We start from the raw sequence: 18,840 nt of genomic DNA on the forward strand, positions 1-18,840 counted from the left end.
TGAGCTGCAGATCTCAGGAGACTGCGTTTCTTCAGTGAATAAAGCATGAAAACGCTTTAAGCGTCGCCTCGACTGATGAATAGTGAGCTGTAGTTGTCAGGAGCAGGCATTTCTGCAGTGAAAAATGCAAGAAAACGCTTTTGGCGTCGGGGCTTCGCCCCGAACTCCAATGATGGATAAAGAGCTGTAGATATCAGGAGAATGCGTTTCTGCAGTGAAGAATGCAAGAAAACGCTTTTGGCGTCGGGGCTACGCCCCGAACTCCACTGATTAATAATGAGCTGTAAACGTCAGGAGAATGCGTTTCTTCAGTGAAAAATGCATGAAAACGCTTTAAGCGTCGGGGCTTTGCCCCGAAACTCACTGATGAATAGTGAGCTGTAGATGTCAGGAGCAGGCGTTTCTGCAGTGAACAATGCAAGAAAACGCTTTTTGGCGTCGGGGCTTTGCCCCGAACTCCACTGATGGATAAAGAGCTTTAGATGTCAGGAGAATGCGTTTCTGAAGTTAAGAATGCAAGAAAATACTGAGAAATACTGCTTATTATTATTATTATTATTATATATATATATATATATATAATATATATATATATATGCTGTACGCACGTTTATGTATAGGGTTAGGGTTTACTGGGCGTTAGGGTTAGGGTTTGGAAAAAAATCGCCCCCCCCCCACTCCAAAGTTCTGGATCCGCTAGTGGTTAGAGAGTCAACATGCAGTTTTATCATTACTTCTAAAAGGTAACTTATAATACTTATAATAGAAATTCGAAAATTACTTCTAATTTGTTTCTATAATAGTATCATTCTAGTGATTCTATTAAGATCTACATCTATCCCATAAAGACATTTAAATATTTTTTCATGTGCACAAACATTTTGCTAAAGAGATTGGTTGTGCTTTATACTTTATATTTTTCATGTGTGGCTGTTTCGTCCTTAAAAAGGTCAAAATAGTTAGTAAAAGTTTAACTAAAGTTTTTTTAGTTTAGTTTAACTAATTTTTTCAATTTGTGGTTAACTAAAAGTTTAATTACTTTTTTTTAGTTCAAACTTAGTTTTAGTTTAACTAAAAAAAATTAGTTTAGTTCCCATCACTAGGGTTCAGACGAAGCCTTGAGGTAAACCACCTTGTCGTTTCCAGATCAGATAGTTCTCCATACACATTTTCTTCTGCTGCGGCTCTAAATTCATCACATGTGTATCAATGAAATGCCTACGATTTTTGTTTCTACTCTGCCTTGAATATAGTTTTCAAAAATTATAACAAAATTAGGCATATAAATAAATAATTTATCTAGATTCTAGACAGTACACAACATTGTTACTGATGAAACATTATTATTATTATGTTAGAAACGAACAAGTAGTCATTCTCTGGCGCTGCCAGGGTCGAGTTTCGTTAAAGGGAAACAAAATTCATCGTAGTCCCTTTATCAGTTTCCACCGAGGGATTTTCTGGTGATGTGGCAGGTCTGCAGCAGTATCACCCTTTGACAGGCAACGAGAATGTTCCTAGGAATGCCAAGGGCCTTGAAGGTATCTGTGAGGTCAGTTGTTATTATCCCCTTGGTTGATATAACAATGGGATTTATAAAGCCAATCACTGAATTGAAAGCTTTTGTGTAGTCGATGTAACAAATGTGTAACTTTCTTTTTTCTATTAGCTTGGTGCAATATAATACCATCTATAGTTAGCTGTAATTTACAGCCCATCGACTCTTCAATGCAACCTTGTTGTTCCTTATTGATATAGCTGCTGAGACTTCTTCATCAGGCATTTCAGGTATTAGGCTGTTTTTAGTTTGGATTTCCTCGATCCAATAATGTAGAGGGTCGGACCAAAGCGCTGCCCAAAAGTCGATAAACGCGCCGTGTTTAGTGTTACCAATGTTTTGAATTTTGTCAGCATCATTATCAGCTAATTTACGGAAGAACTGTTTTCTCTTGTGCTGAAATAGAGCATTATGCTCCTTCCTTTTGGTGGTTTCGTTGTAGCGCTTTAACCGAGCTCCCTGTAGTTTAGCTTTCTGTCTCAGCGTATCTTTCAAACATAAGAGTCGCGTGTGGCTATCACAGTCCGTCAATTTGATTCCAGTTGTTCTTAATATAGTTTTCATTTTGTCAAGTATTTTCACTGAATGGTTGTTTCCAAGATATTGTCCGATTGTATCCATTAGGCTCCTCAGCTGATTAATATTGTCTTCAAGGCTATTTTTGCATGCTGGCACATGTTTTTTTCGTCCTTGATTAATTGGACCTAGCTCAAAGGTCTTTTGTCAAGAGAGCTCTGTAACAACCACAGCAGCGCAGTATGTAGCGAGGTGTATCTCAAACAAATTTCTTGGTATTTCAAAATAGTTAACTAAAACGTTATTTATTTCATTAATATAAGTGTTTGTCTCTTTCTTGACGTTTAGCTTAGGGATACGAGGCCTAGAGTTAAGATTGGTGTTTTTATAACGGTCTTTAAGAGTAGAAAAGTTTGAGTGTAGCTCATTGCTTATTGCCGATGTTGGGTCATTCTCTTGTTGGTTGGGTGTTTCAATAATGTTTTCATTGGTCGGCTGTGTGGGTCTGTCGTTTATATCTGAGATGAGCTCTTGAATTTGAAACTTATGACCTACTTCTCTTCTTGTCACGTCAATTTCTGTTGGGTCAAATAACATTTTTTAATTATTACCGACCGTCTGTCTACAACATTCTGCTCTGTAAGGCTTAGATTAGAATATAATTTGGTGAATTCCTGGAAGAGTTTTCGCCTACAACCTGGGAGAGTTGTTTACAGGGAGGAACGATTTGATAATGTCTATATTCATTTCTCTCGTCCATTTGATCCTGTTGGCTCCTCTTGTTCTACCACCAACGGCACCTCTCAATTGTGTGGCGTGCGAGTCAGGGAGTAGACCGACCTCTTGTGTTTGGTCATGAGGTTGTGAGCTACTTCATTGGTGAATACTATTTACCGCCTGTCTAATGTATTTCATATTCACCACTGTCCTGGGCACTGGCGGATCCAGGGGGGGGGGGCGGTAGGGGCGATCGCCCCCCTCCCACTCGGCCGACCCCCCCCCCCCCCCCGAAGGGGGGGCGGACGAATTATAGTATAGAATTCACACAATTTGTATGCGAATTTATTACTTATGTTAATAATATATACTAATTATTTATATTTCAACCTATTTTTAGATTATTTCGCCCCCCCCCTTCTAGTATTTTGGCCGATTTGGTAGGGTCGGGAGGGGGCGATGGCATCAATCCGCCCCCCCCCCACCATAAACTTTCGAGTGGGGGGGCGGTCCTATTTATTTGTAGAAATCACAGTTTGCTAACAGAATCAATTAAATATCTATATGATTAAAACTTGTTATTGGTATTTTAACCGGTCTTTATATAATTTCGTTCACCTGTTGGCCGATTGGAAGGGGAAGAGAAAATACCTCCACCGCCCTTCTCATCTAAACCCTTTGAGTGGGGGGGGGCGGTCCTACGTATATGGAGAAATCATAGTATGTGAACAAAATTAGTCGAATATCTATATAATATAAACAGGTGGAAGTGCGATACATGCAATCCCCTTCCCCCCATCGGACAAATCAATACTTTTTCTTTTTGTATTATAGTAAGAAATTACAAAATTAAAAAAAATCTGTCACTAATATAATTTATATATGCTATAAAGTAAATTCTTATATCGAGTCGCCCAAGCCCTATTCTTTAATGCAAAATGCAATCAAAAGCAGAAATTATATAAAAGGAGCGAGAATTAATAGTTTTCATTTTACCGCCCTTGCCCTTTCCAGACAGAGTTTGTGTAATTTGACATGAATTTATCATAACTATTTTAAGAAAGACTTTGCTTTGGAAAAGTTATAATTCAAACGAAATTTTTCAATATAACAGTCACGGTTGAGATGAGTTCAAAAGCCAGATAATCTTTTCCTAGTCGACATTTTCCAACCTTTACTCTATCTCATATTTTTCTAGTTAAATAAATTTAGGACTATAACTCACAATTTATGCTAGAATTTTATTGAATATTATTAATCGATTTTTTTTTTTCGGCGGCGATCCTCAAAACCTTTATCTAAATATGTTGGGTATCTAATCTTTTCAAAGAACAAATCGGTTTTATTTGCAATGTATTAAGGGACTATAAATTCATATTAGAATATTTTTCTCATTATTCAAAAGGCACTTTATAATAGAATGAAAAAAATGATCTGTAGGGCACGAGAATGCGTTATTGCAGTGAAGAATGCCAGAAAACGCTTTTAGCGTCGAGGCTTCGCCGAACCTCACTGATGAATAATAAGCTGTAGATGTCCGGAGAATGCGTTTCTGCAGTGAGAAATGCAAGAAAACGCTTTTGGCGTCGGGGCTTCGCCCCGAACACAACTAATAAGTAATGAGCTGTAGATGCCAGGAGAATGCGTTTCAGCCGTGAAAAATGCAAGAAAACGCTTTTGGCGTCGGGGCTTCGCCCCGAACCCCACTGATAAATAATGAGCTGTAGATGTCAGGAGAATGCGTTTCTGCAGTGAAAAATGCAAGAACCCGAACCCCACTGAAGAAGCTTACAGCGCGCTCTTAGACTCCCAAGCTTGCAAGAGAAAGTCTGTTTTTTTTCTGTTTTTTTTTTTTTTGCCGAAGATTGAGGAACAGTCTTATTTTATTCTCATATATCGAATATATATATGCTGTACGCACGTTTATGCATAGGGTTAGGGTTTACTGGGCGTTAGGGTTAGGGTTTGGAAAAAAATCGCCCCCCCCCCCCCACTCCAAAGTTCTGGATCCGCCTGTGCCTGTAAGAAGCAATGGACCCGTTCTAATTCTGCTCAAAATTCAAAAATTAGATCAAACAAAAATGAAAGTGCGTTGACTTGTTTATTTTGATGTACTGTCCTAGTAAACAAGCTTTTTAGATCTAGGTCTAGTAAAACATGTGCGAGCTTGTGCTCCCAGAGCTATTTTTATATGTATTTTTGTTGTATAGGTTAGATCTATTTTTATATTTTTTTTTTAATAGGTTAGTGTCAGATTTTATAATTGTACTTCCGCATATTTTTATAAAGGTTAGTGCGGGATAGTATAAAAAGTGATGTACATGCTGTCTTAAAACAGTTGAGTGTACATTTTACCAGTGGTCAGAACAGTAACTCTGTCTGTGTGACAGCTGAAGATCTTTGTGGTCTGTCATGTAATTATTTTATTATTCTGTACCTGGGACGGCCTGCTATTATAGCTGCTGAATGTAACTGCTGTTTTTACTGCTATTGTTATTGCTGCCCTACTATAATTGCTGCTGTAGATCTAGTGTTATTTTGTTTCTGTAGAGTGTAGTGTTGCCTTAGATCTAGTGGCTTAGTCTGTTCTTAGGTCTTAGTGAAGTAATACTAATAGTAAGGTACTAACTAAGGTGTTCTTGTTTTAGTTATGGGTTGGTTGTACTAGTAGAATATTGTAGATCTAGACTAGTTTATTGTAGTGTGTTTGTGTAGATCTAGATCTAGTGTAGTAGTTGCAGTGATTTAGTTAGATAGTTGGTTTGATCAGTTTGAGTTAGTTATTGGTTTGGTTAGTTTATTAGTGTTTGTAGCATAGACTAGAGTTGTTTTCGTTGTAGTGTATACATTTTATTATTGATTTATTTTTGTATGTAAATAAAGTTTTCATTTTGTCTTATTTAATTTCAAGTAAAGTTTCGTTGGTGCTTTCATTTAGTATAGTTTAGTATGTCTGGTTACGTAGGTGATTCTAGCCTCTAGGTCGTAGACTGAGGTGTCACAGATGAAACCTACCCAGTAGCGCTAACATCTGCCTACTGTTATAGAATTTAATGTTGAGCAGAGAAAAGGTCTTTCAGCGCCTCCTGACCTGCTCATAGATGGAAGTGACGCAGCGAAAATGGCGTCCCTAGTCTAGAATAAGAAGTGATCTTAAATCTAAGAAAATCTTCAAACCCAATGCATAAAAACATCCTAAATTCAAGCAGATCTACAACCATGTAGTAGTACTTCAGTATTATTATCAATATTAGTATTATTAGTCTATTATTATTATTATATTAAAATCAAACTAATATTCATTCTCTGGCAATGTCAGGGCCAAGCTTTGTTAGAGAGAAACAAAATTCATTGCAGTCCCTTTAAAAGTGTTCACTGGGAAATTTTCTGGAATTGTGGCAGCTCTGCAGCCCTAGCGTCCTCAAACATTATTATTATTATTATCGAAAATATGAGCTAATATGACTCCATATTCGTTTAACAATGTCACACAATTCATTCACTTTTTTTTCTAATGCAGTGACGCCCTCTGACAGGTGGCCAGAATCACACTATCTGGTCCAGGTCTAGTGTAATTTTAGTTCAATGCTATAGGCATTGGATCTCCAAGCGTAGGTTTTCATATTTTGTACTTTATTTTCCCTTGTTGGCGTTATCACTAGTGTTACTACTTTTATTATTATAAATTAATAAACCCTATTATTATTACTCTTAATAATATAGTACAGGAAACGTCTAGGTGTCTCTGGTTGTTTCCGATGTTCCTTCCAAGTCCAAACCTCATGCAGGACGACGGGGGATGGGCGCGGGCAGGGTTGGAACACGGGACCATCGATAAGTCCAAACGACAGTCCAGCGCGCAAACCACGCGATCAGGTTAACAAAAAAAATTCTTTAAAAGCTGCTTGAACTTCTTCTCTATTTTTAACATTTCTGTAAATTAATTTTTACCTTCAGATTCAAGGATATATGTACCATTTACACATCTGTAAATGAGACATTTGAAATTTCCAATAAATTTTGAACCCTCTGGGTACCACTGTCCATAATAATTACAACCTGGTGCTGTTGGATAAAAGAAAAATAGTTAATACAAATTAATGTTATAAACCCTTGACTACGAATAGCTAGAAAAAGTTTGCAAAAACAGCAGAAATTTTAAAGAAATATATTCGAGACATATTGATGAGAGCAATTGATGTAAGGTGGGTTCAATCATCAATCCATCAATCTGCGATCTAATGTAATGTCAGAGCTTTTTATGTATGTCTCTCATTGCAAGATTGTTTTCTTTCTACTTAGGTCTCATGCTCTACCATACAAAGGCATCGTATTGAACGTGCATTAGAGCACGGCATTCCACGACGGCCCGGAGAATCATTAAACTGATTTCAATTGAAAATCAGAGTGAGTGATTTTATGCGTAGCCACAATTATCGTGACACATATGATCTTGACAACTTTTACAAGTCTGAGATATAGATTGTCTGTGGCCAACTAAAGGATTATGAAACAATGATGTTTGACATGCCTGACATAGAGAATTCTGTGGCCAACTAAGAGATTATGAAACAATGATGTTTGACATGCCTGACATAGAGAATGTCTGTGGCCAACTAAGGGAGTATAAAACAATGGTGTTTGACATGCCTGACATAGAGAATGTCTGGGGCCAACTAAAGGTTAATGAAACAATGATGTTTGACATGCCTGACATAGAGAATGTCTGTGGCCAACTTAGAGATTATGAAACAATAATGTTTGACATGCCTGACATAGAGAATGTCTGTGGCCAACTTAAGGTTAATGAAACAATGATGTTTGACATGCCTGACATAGAGAATGTCTGTGGCCACTAAAGGATTATGAAACAATGGTGTTTGACATGCCTGACATAAAGAATGTCTGTGGCCAACTAAGGGATTATGAAACAATGATGTTTGACATGCCTGACATAGAGAATGTCTGTGGCCAACTAAGGGATTATGAAACAATGATGTTTGACATGCCTGACATAGAGGATGTCTGTGGCCAACTAAAGGATTATGAAACAATGATGTTTGACATGCCTGACATAGAGAATGTCTGTGGCCAACTAAGGGATTATGAAACAATGATGTTTGACATGCCTGATATAGAGAATGTCTGTGGCCAACTAAAGGTTAATGAAACAATGATGTTTCTCATATAGAGAATGTCTGTGGCCAACTAAAGGTTAATGAAACAATGATGTTTCTCATATAGAGAATGTCTGTGGCCAACTAAGGGATTATGAAACAATGATGTTTGACATGCCTGATATAGAGAATGTCTGTGGCCAACTAAAGGTTAATGAAACAATGATGTTTCTCATATAGAGAATGTCTGTGGCCAACTAAGGGATTATGAAACAATGGTGTCTTTTCGGAGCTTTAGAGACAATGACTGTAAAGAAGACAAACTATAAAACATTGGACATTGAAGAAAGATGTAGGACGTAATCATCTTCTTTTTTGAAGTAACGTCTGTATTATATAAGATAAGATTTTCAGGTTTAACGTATCCTATTATTACTTAATAAGAATAGATTATCATTTTATTTGACAAGCTTAAAAGAACAAGACTGGTAGCAAGCGATAACATCTCACTCCACGGGAGCAGTATCATGCCACCTATTGTACGTGTTTGAGGTTTCACTGTAGGCATAAACGAGAAAAGGAAAAAAAATGGATATTAATTTGGAGCATGTATTTCCATTCCAGGAAAATATGCCAATTATTAAGAGCAATAAAAATAAAACATTCTTATCTTATTCATGGTAAATAAGTTGCACATAATAAAAATTCAAAATGCATAGGTGTAATAATAAATTTAATATGATTACGGAATTCCCAAAGTATATATATATATATATATTCTATATAATCTTTCATTTTCATAGGCACTCCACTAGCGGAGTGGTTACCGTGTTGGATTGAGAATCCTGAGAAGACTTGTGCCATAAGTTTGAATTCAGGTCCGTCCCCATTTAAAATTATTTTTTTTATATAAATGCTTTTTATTGTCAGTCATGATCAGGAGTGGGCAACCGTTTTGTATCGTGGGCCGCATTTAAAAAATTGGGAATAGGGGTCCGCATTTAAATATATTTATGTACTCACAACTTTCAAAAATACGCTAGCTAACTGTGTATAAAAGCTTTTAATTCATACTTATACCGTATTATGTATTCACTTTTCATTTTTCTCACTCCCAATTGAAGAATTACAACAAGAGTTAGGAATTTCTGAAACCAATTTTACTATTTTTAAAAAATTGCTATTGTTTTTTTTACATCACAACATTTTACCATAAAAGTACAGTTGTACTTAATGTGAAGTATTTAACTGTTTACACTCGTGCGTAATGTTCCGGAACAGTAAAATTAGCTTACTAGTTGTTATTTTTGTGACTGCTGTCTCAAGTTACAGTCAGTCAGCATTGACCTGTTCTTACACTTGTTTAGTTTCCACAAAATAGTAGCCTACTTGTTGACATATGTATTTGTACCCAAATAATTTGACAGTTTAGCAGCAAAGATTTAAAGATTTTAAGTGTGGAAATACAACTTCTGGAACACATAAAACACCCGCGGAAGTACTGACTGAAGCTTCTCTTCAGGTCATAATTTGCTTGGAGTTATGTCCTCTAGAGCTGAAAAGGCTACTGCGCTAAATGGTGAGCTGATGGTTTTGAAAACTGGTTCTTGACGTCTTAAAATTTGCTTTTATAAATTCCACAATTAAGGAATCTAAATAAGTCTTGACTTTTAACCATTTCACTAGAAATAGTTGCAAAGGCCGCGGAATACACATTTGAGACCGAAAGAAAATCCGCTGCCGAGGACAGATGTAGACGGTTATGGGAAAATCTAAATCGACCACTGGCGGACAATGTTTATGTCTGCGATAGATGTGGCAAATATAGTGGGTCACCGCTTATGGAAATTCTATATTCAATAAAGACCCATCGTTAATATGGTCAGGAAATGTCAAATATTCTGATTTTAAAGAAACAATCTGTGCAATTTATCCTTACATTGTTTTACTTCATTACATCAATCATAGCAACGACTTCCTTCTCAACTGTATTAGTAGCCGTTGGCACTTGTTTTCCGATTTTCCAATCCCAATGACTATTCTTCATACGTCTTTGATGTTCCAATTTCGGACTTTATTTTCACCACTTATTAAATTAAATTACTAAATTGTATTTCGTTTCTATAGAATTAGTTGAAAATAGTTGACAACAACAAAAAAAAAAACAGCAACAATTTCTTGCTTTTAAGTGACTTAATCCTCCCCAATAGAAAGCACCAAAAGCATTCTTTTAACAACTGGCGCTCATTTCCTTTTGCTCTGGATAATTGTCTGCGTAATTCATGTGACATTGGCAGACGACAAGAAGAAACTATCCCTTAAAATATTGAAGTCTATATCATTCAACTGATTCATTGTAACATTTCCTTTTGCTCTGGATAATTGTCTACGTAATTCATGTGACATTGGCAGACGACAAGAAGCAACTATCCTTTAAAATATTGAAGTCTATGACATTCAACTGATTCATTGTAACATTTCCTTTTGCTCTGGATAATTGTCTGCGTAATTCATGTGACATTGGCAGACGACAAGAAGAAACTATCCCTTAAAATATTGAAGTCTATATCATTCAACTGATTCATTGTAACATTTCCTTTTGCTCTGGATAATTGTCTACGTAATTCATGTGACATTGGCAGACGACAAGAAGAAACTATCCCTTAAAATATTGAAGTCTATGACATTCAACTGATTCATTGTAACATTTCCTTTTGCTCTGGATAATTGTCTACGTAATTCATGTGACATTGGCAGACGACAAGAAGAAACTATCCCTTAAAATATTGAAGTCTATGACATTCAACTGATTCATTGTAACATTTCCTTTTGCTCTGGATAATTGTCTGCGTAATTCATGTGACATTGGCAGACGACAAGAAGCAACTATCCCTTAAAATATTGAAGTCTATATCATTCAACTGATTCATTGTAACATTTCCTTTTGCTCTGGATAATTGTCTGCGTAATTCGTGTGACATTGGCAGACGACAAGAAGCAACTATCCCTTAAAATATTGAAGTCTATGACATTCAACTGATTCATTGTAACATTTCCTTTTGCTCTGGATAATTGTCTGCGTAATTCATGTGACATTGGCAGACGACAAGAAGAAACTATCCCTTAAAATATTGAAGTCTATATCATTCAACTGATTCATTGTAACATTTCCTTTTGCTCTGGATAATTGTCTACGTAATTCATGTGACATTGGCAGACGACAAGAAGAAACTATCCCTTAAAATATTGAAGTCTATGACATTCAACTGATTCATTGTAACATTTCCTTTTGCTCTGGATAATTGTCTGCGTAATTCATGTGACATTGGCAGACGACAAGAAGAAACTATCCCTTAAAATATTGAAGTCTATATCATTCAACTGATTCATTGTAACATTTCCTTCATCTTGGCTAGAGTTTCTATTACATTCAACATCTGAAATTACATCATCATCTTCTGAAAGCTCAATAGTCACTTATTCACTTTCCAATGCTACAAAATGTACATTAATTACATGTGAGACTTCTTTAATATTTTATGCCTGAAGAATGTCGTCATTTGTTAAACAGTGACTATTGGTTGGCATCGTGATATTACGGTGCTGGCTACTATTTCAATAGATTCGTTAAAAACATTGTTAAAAATCAAATCAAAGCAGCGTTTATATACGTGCAGCTATTATACAGCTGAAAGTAAGTTTTCAATTCTGCTTTTGATATAAAGTATGATGTAACGTTTTGGACATTTTGTAGAATTTAAAAAAAATTAAATTATGTTTAGCTGAAATATTTTTAATGTAATATAGATCTATTTATCAACGGTGAATAACATGTTCCAATATTTAGCCACTGACACTTTTTTTTTTAATTGTCAGTAATTCCAAAAGTGATTTTTTTTTACTTGGGTGGCACCCTTCCCCCTAACGGAATTCACCCGGTGCGGACCGCACCCCCTTAATGACGCCACTGTGTTGTGGTGTTGTGGTATAGTTTATTATTTTACTTCATTACACGGTACGACCTAAAATAAAAGTTTGTCCTTTCGATGTTTAAAAAATGCACTGAAAAAAATGTAAAGACTCACCTTGTCTTTTTATTGCCACTGTTTCGGCAGTAAGGGGCATGCCAACTACAAACATTATCACAGACACTAGCAGGTAAAACTCCTTTTAAAAAAAAAGTTTCTTTAGTAAAATATGTGGATTAGTGTAAAAACTAAAAAAATAAGATAAAATTTAAAAAGTATTTTTATTATTAGTGTTGTTGACCAGTTATAACAAGGTGTGTTGCGTTCCCCTTGTAATAGAAGCTTGACTTTCAATTTATCTTAGTAGCAGTATTTTTTTTATATTTTTATTATTTAAATGTACTCATATTGCATGATTGAATAAAGTACATATATATATATTTGCTGATTATCCATTAAGTAAGACTGCAAATTATATGTGAATCGGGATGATTTTTTGTGCCCCATAGCCTTGTTTTGGCAATATGAAGGCTACCTATACTGACGACTAGCCTATCATCCTTTGATATCACAATGTACAGCCACAAACTCAGTATAATTAAACTCCAAGCATTGAATTGTTAAAAAAAAGAAAAAGAAAAACATTTTTTTTAAAGTAGCGCGTTAATCCATAAACAGGTTATCTTCTTATCTTATATAATATAGACGTTACTTCAAAAAAGAAGATGATTACGTCATACGCGTCATGCAGTCATGCATATTAACCAATGACTGAAATTCTGCCATGTCACTGGTTTTCCTTCCTGACTAGCTCAGGCAACCCATCCCATGTTCTAATAGCACTAGGGAAGAAGGAGTATTTGTACAAGTTTGTCCTCGCATATGGGATGAGGAATGTGACTTTATCTTTATGTCTTTCTGAGTTTTTTATTTAATTTTGTTTTTGTATTTGAAGATTATGGTTCAGTGTTTTTTGTATAATTGCTACTTTACTTTTGAGTCTTCTCTCCTGAAGGCTTTCTAAATTTAGTGATTTTACTAAAGGTGTTACTCTGGTCAAATGTGAATATTCGTTTGTTATGAAGCTCACTGTTCTATTTTGTGTCAGTTCCAGTTTCTTAATGTTTTCTTGAGTTGAGGGGTCCCAAACAGAGGATGCATATTCTATTATTTAACCAAGGTTAAATAACATTTTAGTTTTATTTTCTTATTTGATTTATAGAAATTTCTTTTAATAAACCCTAATACTTTGTTTGATTTTTTGATAGCGTCATCAATATGGTGATCCCATGCCAGTTTTTCATTTATTATAACACCTAGGTATTTTGCCCTGCATATTTTCGTGAAAAGCTGCCACTAGTTTCCTTAACTTATTTGGACAGCCAATTCTCTCTAGTACAGCAAACAGACCGCTTCTGCTAACAAGGTCAAAGGCTTGGTCAAATCAATGCATGCTATGAAGAGGAGCTGCTTTTGTTCACTGCACTTCTCCTGTAGCTGCCGCAAAGAGAAAATCATATCTGTTGTAGATCTACCTGCCCTAAAGCCACACTGCGACTCAGGATAAACACGTTCTGCCAAGATCTGTAACCGCTTTAGTAATACTCTAGCGAAAGCCTTTCCAACTATGCTAAGCAGTGAGATGCTTCTATAATTGTTACAATCAGAGCGGTCGCCTTTATTTTTATATATTGTAATTATGTTGGAATCTTTCAATTCCTGAGGGACCGTTCCTTGTTCCCAGCACAAGCTTAGCAGTTCGTGGAGTGGCTTGATTATTGCATGCATTCCAGCCTGAAGGACTTCAGCGGGAATGCCATGTGCAAGCATGTCAATGGCTACGCTCAGTTCCTTTACTGAGGGCGTTTCATCTAATTCCCTTAAAACTGAAAGTGATGGGAAGTTGGAAACGGCATTTGGTGAGATGGCACCCATATTTCATTCACAAGAAGGTCTACAGAAGCTAGTGAATGCCTTGGCAGCTGCTTGTCAAGAGTTTAGCCTTACAATAAGTCTCTCCAAAACCGAAATCCTGGCACAAGACGTCGCAGAAATGCCCGTGATACATATTGGGAACCACACTCTTACTGTGGTGCAGGAATTTACCTACTTGGGATCAACGATTGCCAGTAACCTAGATTTAGACAAGGAGCTGATAAAAAGAATAGGTAAAGCTACTACAGCGTTGGCAAAACTCTCCAAGCGCGTCTGGGAAAATGCCAAATTGACCACAGCAACCAAAATCCTAGTATACAATGCCCGTGTTGTGAGCACTCTTCTTTATGGCAGTGAAAGCTGAGCACAGATTGAATAGTTTCCACTTGCGCTGCCTGAGACGCATAATGCGCATCTCAGGACGTTTTGAGATTGGCCAATATGAACAGCATGTATGCTTTCCTGACTCAAAGAAGACTACGCTGGCTCGGACATGTCACCCGCATGCCAGATAGTAGAATCCCGAAAGATATCTTATATGCTGAGCTTGTGGAAAAAGTCAGACCCAAGGGCCGCCCAAGACTAACCTATAGAGATGTACTCAAGCGAGACTGAGAGCCACAGACATCAATGAAAGTATGTGTGAAGAAATAGCCAAAGACCGGAATGCATGGAGACAGACTGTGCGTGCTGGGACGATCCTCGCGGAGAGTAAAAGAAACGAAGCAGCCTTAATGAGAGGGAAAAAAAGAAAGCTGCCCTGTCAGCTAGCCCTAAATCAGATGAATACACATGCAATATGAGGATTTCCCCAGCAATAGAGAGAAAAGATATTCCTCTGTGGTTGTCTAAGATTTGGCGGTTACCTTTTCGTTTGTATAGATGGACGATTGTGGCATCTTTAAAGTCTTGTGGTATTGACTCGTGTTCCCACATAATTTGTAACATATTATACGACTAATGTAGCATGGAGTCTAGCGTTTCTGTCGAACGCATAGTATAGTCACAAAATCACTTCGTGCAGTTGCTTTTTGAATAGCTTGATGACATTTATTTTTAAACGTCAGTTAGGATTCATTTAAATGTCTTCAATCTAGACATGGACTATAAATTAGATGAAAAAAAATCGCCGAACAAAATACTTCCTTACCATTTTGTCGACCTCGGTGTATGGCGATATTGTCAAAGTGGCCTACCAGTGGCCGTGACTAGCTTATATAGCTCGCGAAGTCTAAGCTGGACAATGGTCCCTAAAATGTGGTCACATACACATCAAAATTAAATAATTAGATTTACAATTACAACTGAATATTTTTTAAGATAATTTAATTGTTAGTTTAGATTTTAAAAAATCTATATAGCCTAATTGAACTAAATATTTGGCCTACTTGCGTTGTACAAAAATGTTTAAAAAAAAACAAAACATGATGCAGTCCAGCTCCTAAAGAGTGAGAACCTCTCGTTAGCCTGATTACTGTCTTTTTTCTTCAACTCATTCATTAAATATATTTATATAAAGAAACCTAATATCGGAGGAGGTGCCAGTCAACAAAATTAAGCATCGGCCTGTAAGGGCCCTGTGCTAAGATAGTAATTACTGAACCCTCAATACAAATTTTCCCAAATTTCGCCTTGGACCGACATTGCAATTAAAAAAAAAAGCAAAATATAAAAAAATACTTTCATAGAGTCTATCTAAAGGGGAAAACTGTATATTTATAGCCATAGATATATAATGTAGATCACGGCTGGGACTGCGCAGCCACGGGAAATACTGCATTCCTCACGCTATGTCGCCTGCAAAATTCAACTCGGTTTGGTTTACGCCATTAGAATCCGAATGCAGCCTGTTTTATGACATCGTCGATGGCTACAAGAAAGAGAAATGGGGATAAGATACACCGTAATCTCATTTCCGTATCGATGTTGAAGAATTCCACCGTCTGTTATGAGACAGCAGCTTGATTTGCTTTAGGCATGTAGCTGAATCTGGACAAATTGTTGCAAGATGCCTTACTGTCTTGCTATTTTCCAGAGTGATTCCGATAGACGCTATCAAACTTTTTTTTTTTAAATCTACAAAACTGAAATTTTGTCCTTTGTTGGTATTCTAGGCTTTTTTTTTAAAAGACGTTTCGCATGACGTAAACCTGTTCAGTGCTTGATTTATAATTTAAGACCTTTTCCTTAAGGAGCTCTTAAATAATCTCTAGTAAAAAATATGTTCAACTCAAGGCTTCTCAATTCTATGATAGTACATTTTTAGATAATACAATAACATTTGAAAAGCTCTCATCCGAATCACAAGAAAGATGATGCCTATTATGGGCTATCTCGACAGGATCAGCGTCTGGTCTTTCGACTAGGGACCGGACGCAGCGGAGTGGGGCAAAATATGTACTGGAAGCTCAAAATTGGAAACGGTGAAATCTGCCCGTGTGGAGTGTCACCAGAGAATGCTGCCCATGTCCTCCAGGAATGCTCTCTTTACCAAGGGGCCCGTACAAGACACTGGCCCCAAAACACCCCAATACAAAGAAAACTATATGGAGAGCTCCCTGATTTGGAAACCACTGCGCAGTTCATCTCATATATTGGTCTATTCATCTGAACACTCCAGCATAAAAATGAGAACGAAGAAGAAGAAAATTTGATAAAATAAGAATAACAACGACATTTTAAAAATAGAATCGAAAACCTTTTTTCAAGTATAAACAATTTATTAATTAGCTTACAGTTTTATTGTTCAAAATAAAGAAAGATTTGCGTTTTTGAGGGGAAGATTATTTTTTCGGGGGGGGGGGGTGACACCCCCGAGCTTACCGCACCAGCTGACACCGACCCTAGTGACGCCACTGCGTAGCAGTACTATAAATGTTGTTAAACTTTTTTTTTTCCAAAAGCTTCTATGCAATATTATGTCTGGGGTTGTTCAGAATTTTTTTATGAGTCACTTGGTGGTATTCAATTTTCTGTTAATTTATAGTGGGAATCTGATAAGCGTGTTAGGTCAATTTTAGTAATTTAAATCAATTAATTTGCGCTAAACGATAATTTTATAACTACAGGAACATTAAGAACACCCTTTTTATAGCTTAAACCTTAGATGAAGCCGAAGTGGTAATAGTTTTTATTAGACCTTTTATTGAGATCTAGGTCTAAATCTAAAGTTAAGCCTATGTAAATAAGAGCATTAGGATAACCAACTCTAGAGAAAAAAAAATAATCCACACCCTCCCTGGCCAAAAAGTAAATAGACTGATTTTAACAACCTAATTTTAACAACCTGGCCAGATTGACGTCAGAGGGGTATAGTCGATGCTGACAAGACAAACTTGAGTTGTTTTTTTTTGTTTTGTTTTGTTTTCATTATGCGTGGGTGTTTGTTGTATGTTGATTGGTCAGACAAGAAAATAATTACACATTAGTCTAGTTAGTCAAGAATGTACGTAGATCTACCTTATAATATACTAAAATACTTAGACACCCTACCTGCCCAAAAGTAAATAGACTGTGTGTCCGACTGATTTTAACAACCTGGTCAGATAGACGTACACGTGTAGGCCCAGTGTACTGTAGTGTGTAGTCCATGATGTCAACGCCACCCTAAGTTTTTTTCCTTGCGCGTTATGCAATAGTGTATGATGAGTGGTCAGACAAAAATAAATACACATTTGCATGGATGTCCTAGATATATAATTTCACTAAAATAGTTAGGCCTACATTCAGGGGCGGACTGGCTATATGGGCATTTGGGCAAATGCCCGGTGGGCCGGTACCCAAATGGGCCGGTAGGACTATTGAAATAGCCGCATCGATGCCACTATGGCACACATCAAATTGGTTAAGGTTTTATAATATTCTCTTATAAAAAAAAAGCCATCTGAGCGTCGTGTTTAAATACAAATCTTTCACAGACTCTACAGTGTAATACTATTTTAAGTTAACATATTTCCAGTAATAATGTAATAGCCTTCATTTGTATACAGTGCTACTTGTAGACCTAGAAATGGATGTCCATCATATGACATAGAATTTGTGGGCCGCATTATTTAGAAAAGCCCGGGCCGAATAAATACTTCAATTTAATTCCATAATTAGCCATAGCTCATAGTTCGTGCACCATAAAATTGAAGATTAAATTCACCACATAGACTTATATATATTGTATCTAGACTGGACATATAGAGAGATTTTTTTAAACTACAAAAATGTGATTAAAAAAAAAAGAAAAAGCTGAAACAAGGCGTTGTTTTGTAAAGTAGTTATGAGAAGTAAAATGTTTTTTTCAACCCTAACCTATGTAACATATAATTTAATTTTTAGATCTAGATCTAGTAATTGCATGAACATCAAAAATAAGAGTACTCTCGTCTCATAATTATTATTTTGCAATTTTTAGATACATAATCTAGAAAGATCTAGATAATCAATCTTTTTAAATGTTGGCTACATAAGATGATTAAAATCAACAGACATGAATTATTTCGATCTAGCATTTTTGAAACATTATCTCAATGGAAACTAACAGGAAATGGCTTTGTTTCATATAGATCTATTAGCGTGAATATATAGTTCTGTGATTAATAACCCGTTCTAAAGAAAATCCGAGAAATGATTTTGCATTATTTCTAAACTTTGAAAACTAAAGATCATTACTTTTATAAGACAGAAAATATTGATTGGGGCAACTTCCCTTAGGGCTTGAAAAAGTGTTACGTACATAAAAATCTATATATATAGGTCTGTGAACCGAGCCGCTGATAGGAATTAGTTTCCAGTTTCCGTCTATTATTCAAACAGGGACGGACTGGCTATATGGGCAACTGGGCAAATGCCTAACCCTTCGTAAGTAATGGTTTCTGCATGCTTCTGCATATATAGAATAGGCTGAAAAGCACCATGGCACAAGAACTTTTGCAGGATTTCATGCTGAAGTCTGGTGATATAGACGTTTACTAGAAATAGCTTTGGGCACAAGCGACTAGTTGGCTCATGAGGAGGACGTTTCTTATTTTTTCAATGTGAA

At 36.3% G+C, this 18,840-nt stretch overlaps 1 protein-coding gene across 2 annotated transcripts in view; it reads right to left on the minus strand.

Moving 5' to 3' along the window:
- LOC106057184 (uncharacterized) overlaps positions 1-15,063 on the minus strand; it is a 31,024-nt gene extending 15,961 nt beyond the window's left edge. For both annotated transcript variants that reach the window (XR_008775104.1, XM_056013060.1), the window contains exons 1-3: positions 14,962-15,063; positions 11,994-12,075; positions 6,743-6,856 (exon numbers count right to left, since the gene is read on the minus strand). Coding sequence is in view for 1 of the 2 variants with exons in the window: in XM_056013060.1 (XP_055869035.1) it covers positions 6,743-6,856; positions 11,994-12,075; positions 14,962-14,964 (199 nt within the window). In the remaining variant the exon portion in view is untranslated. The remainder of the gene's footprint in view (positions 1-6,742; positions 6,857-11,993; positions 12,076-14,961) is intronic.
- Between the last annotated feature and the right edge of the window lie 3,777 nt (positions 15,064-18,840).

This window comes from Biomphalaria glabrata, chromosome 15 (genome assembly GCF_947242115.1).
Source record: "Biomphalaria glabrata chromosome 15, xgBioGlab47.1, whole genome shotgun sequence".
Taxonomy (NCBI): Eukaryota; Metazoa; Mollusca; class Gastropoda; family Planorbidae; genus Biomphalaria; species Biomphalaria glabrata.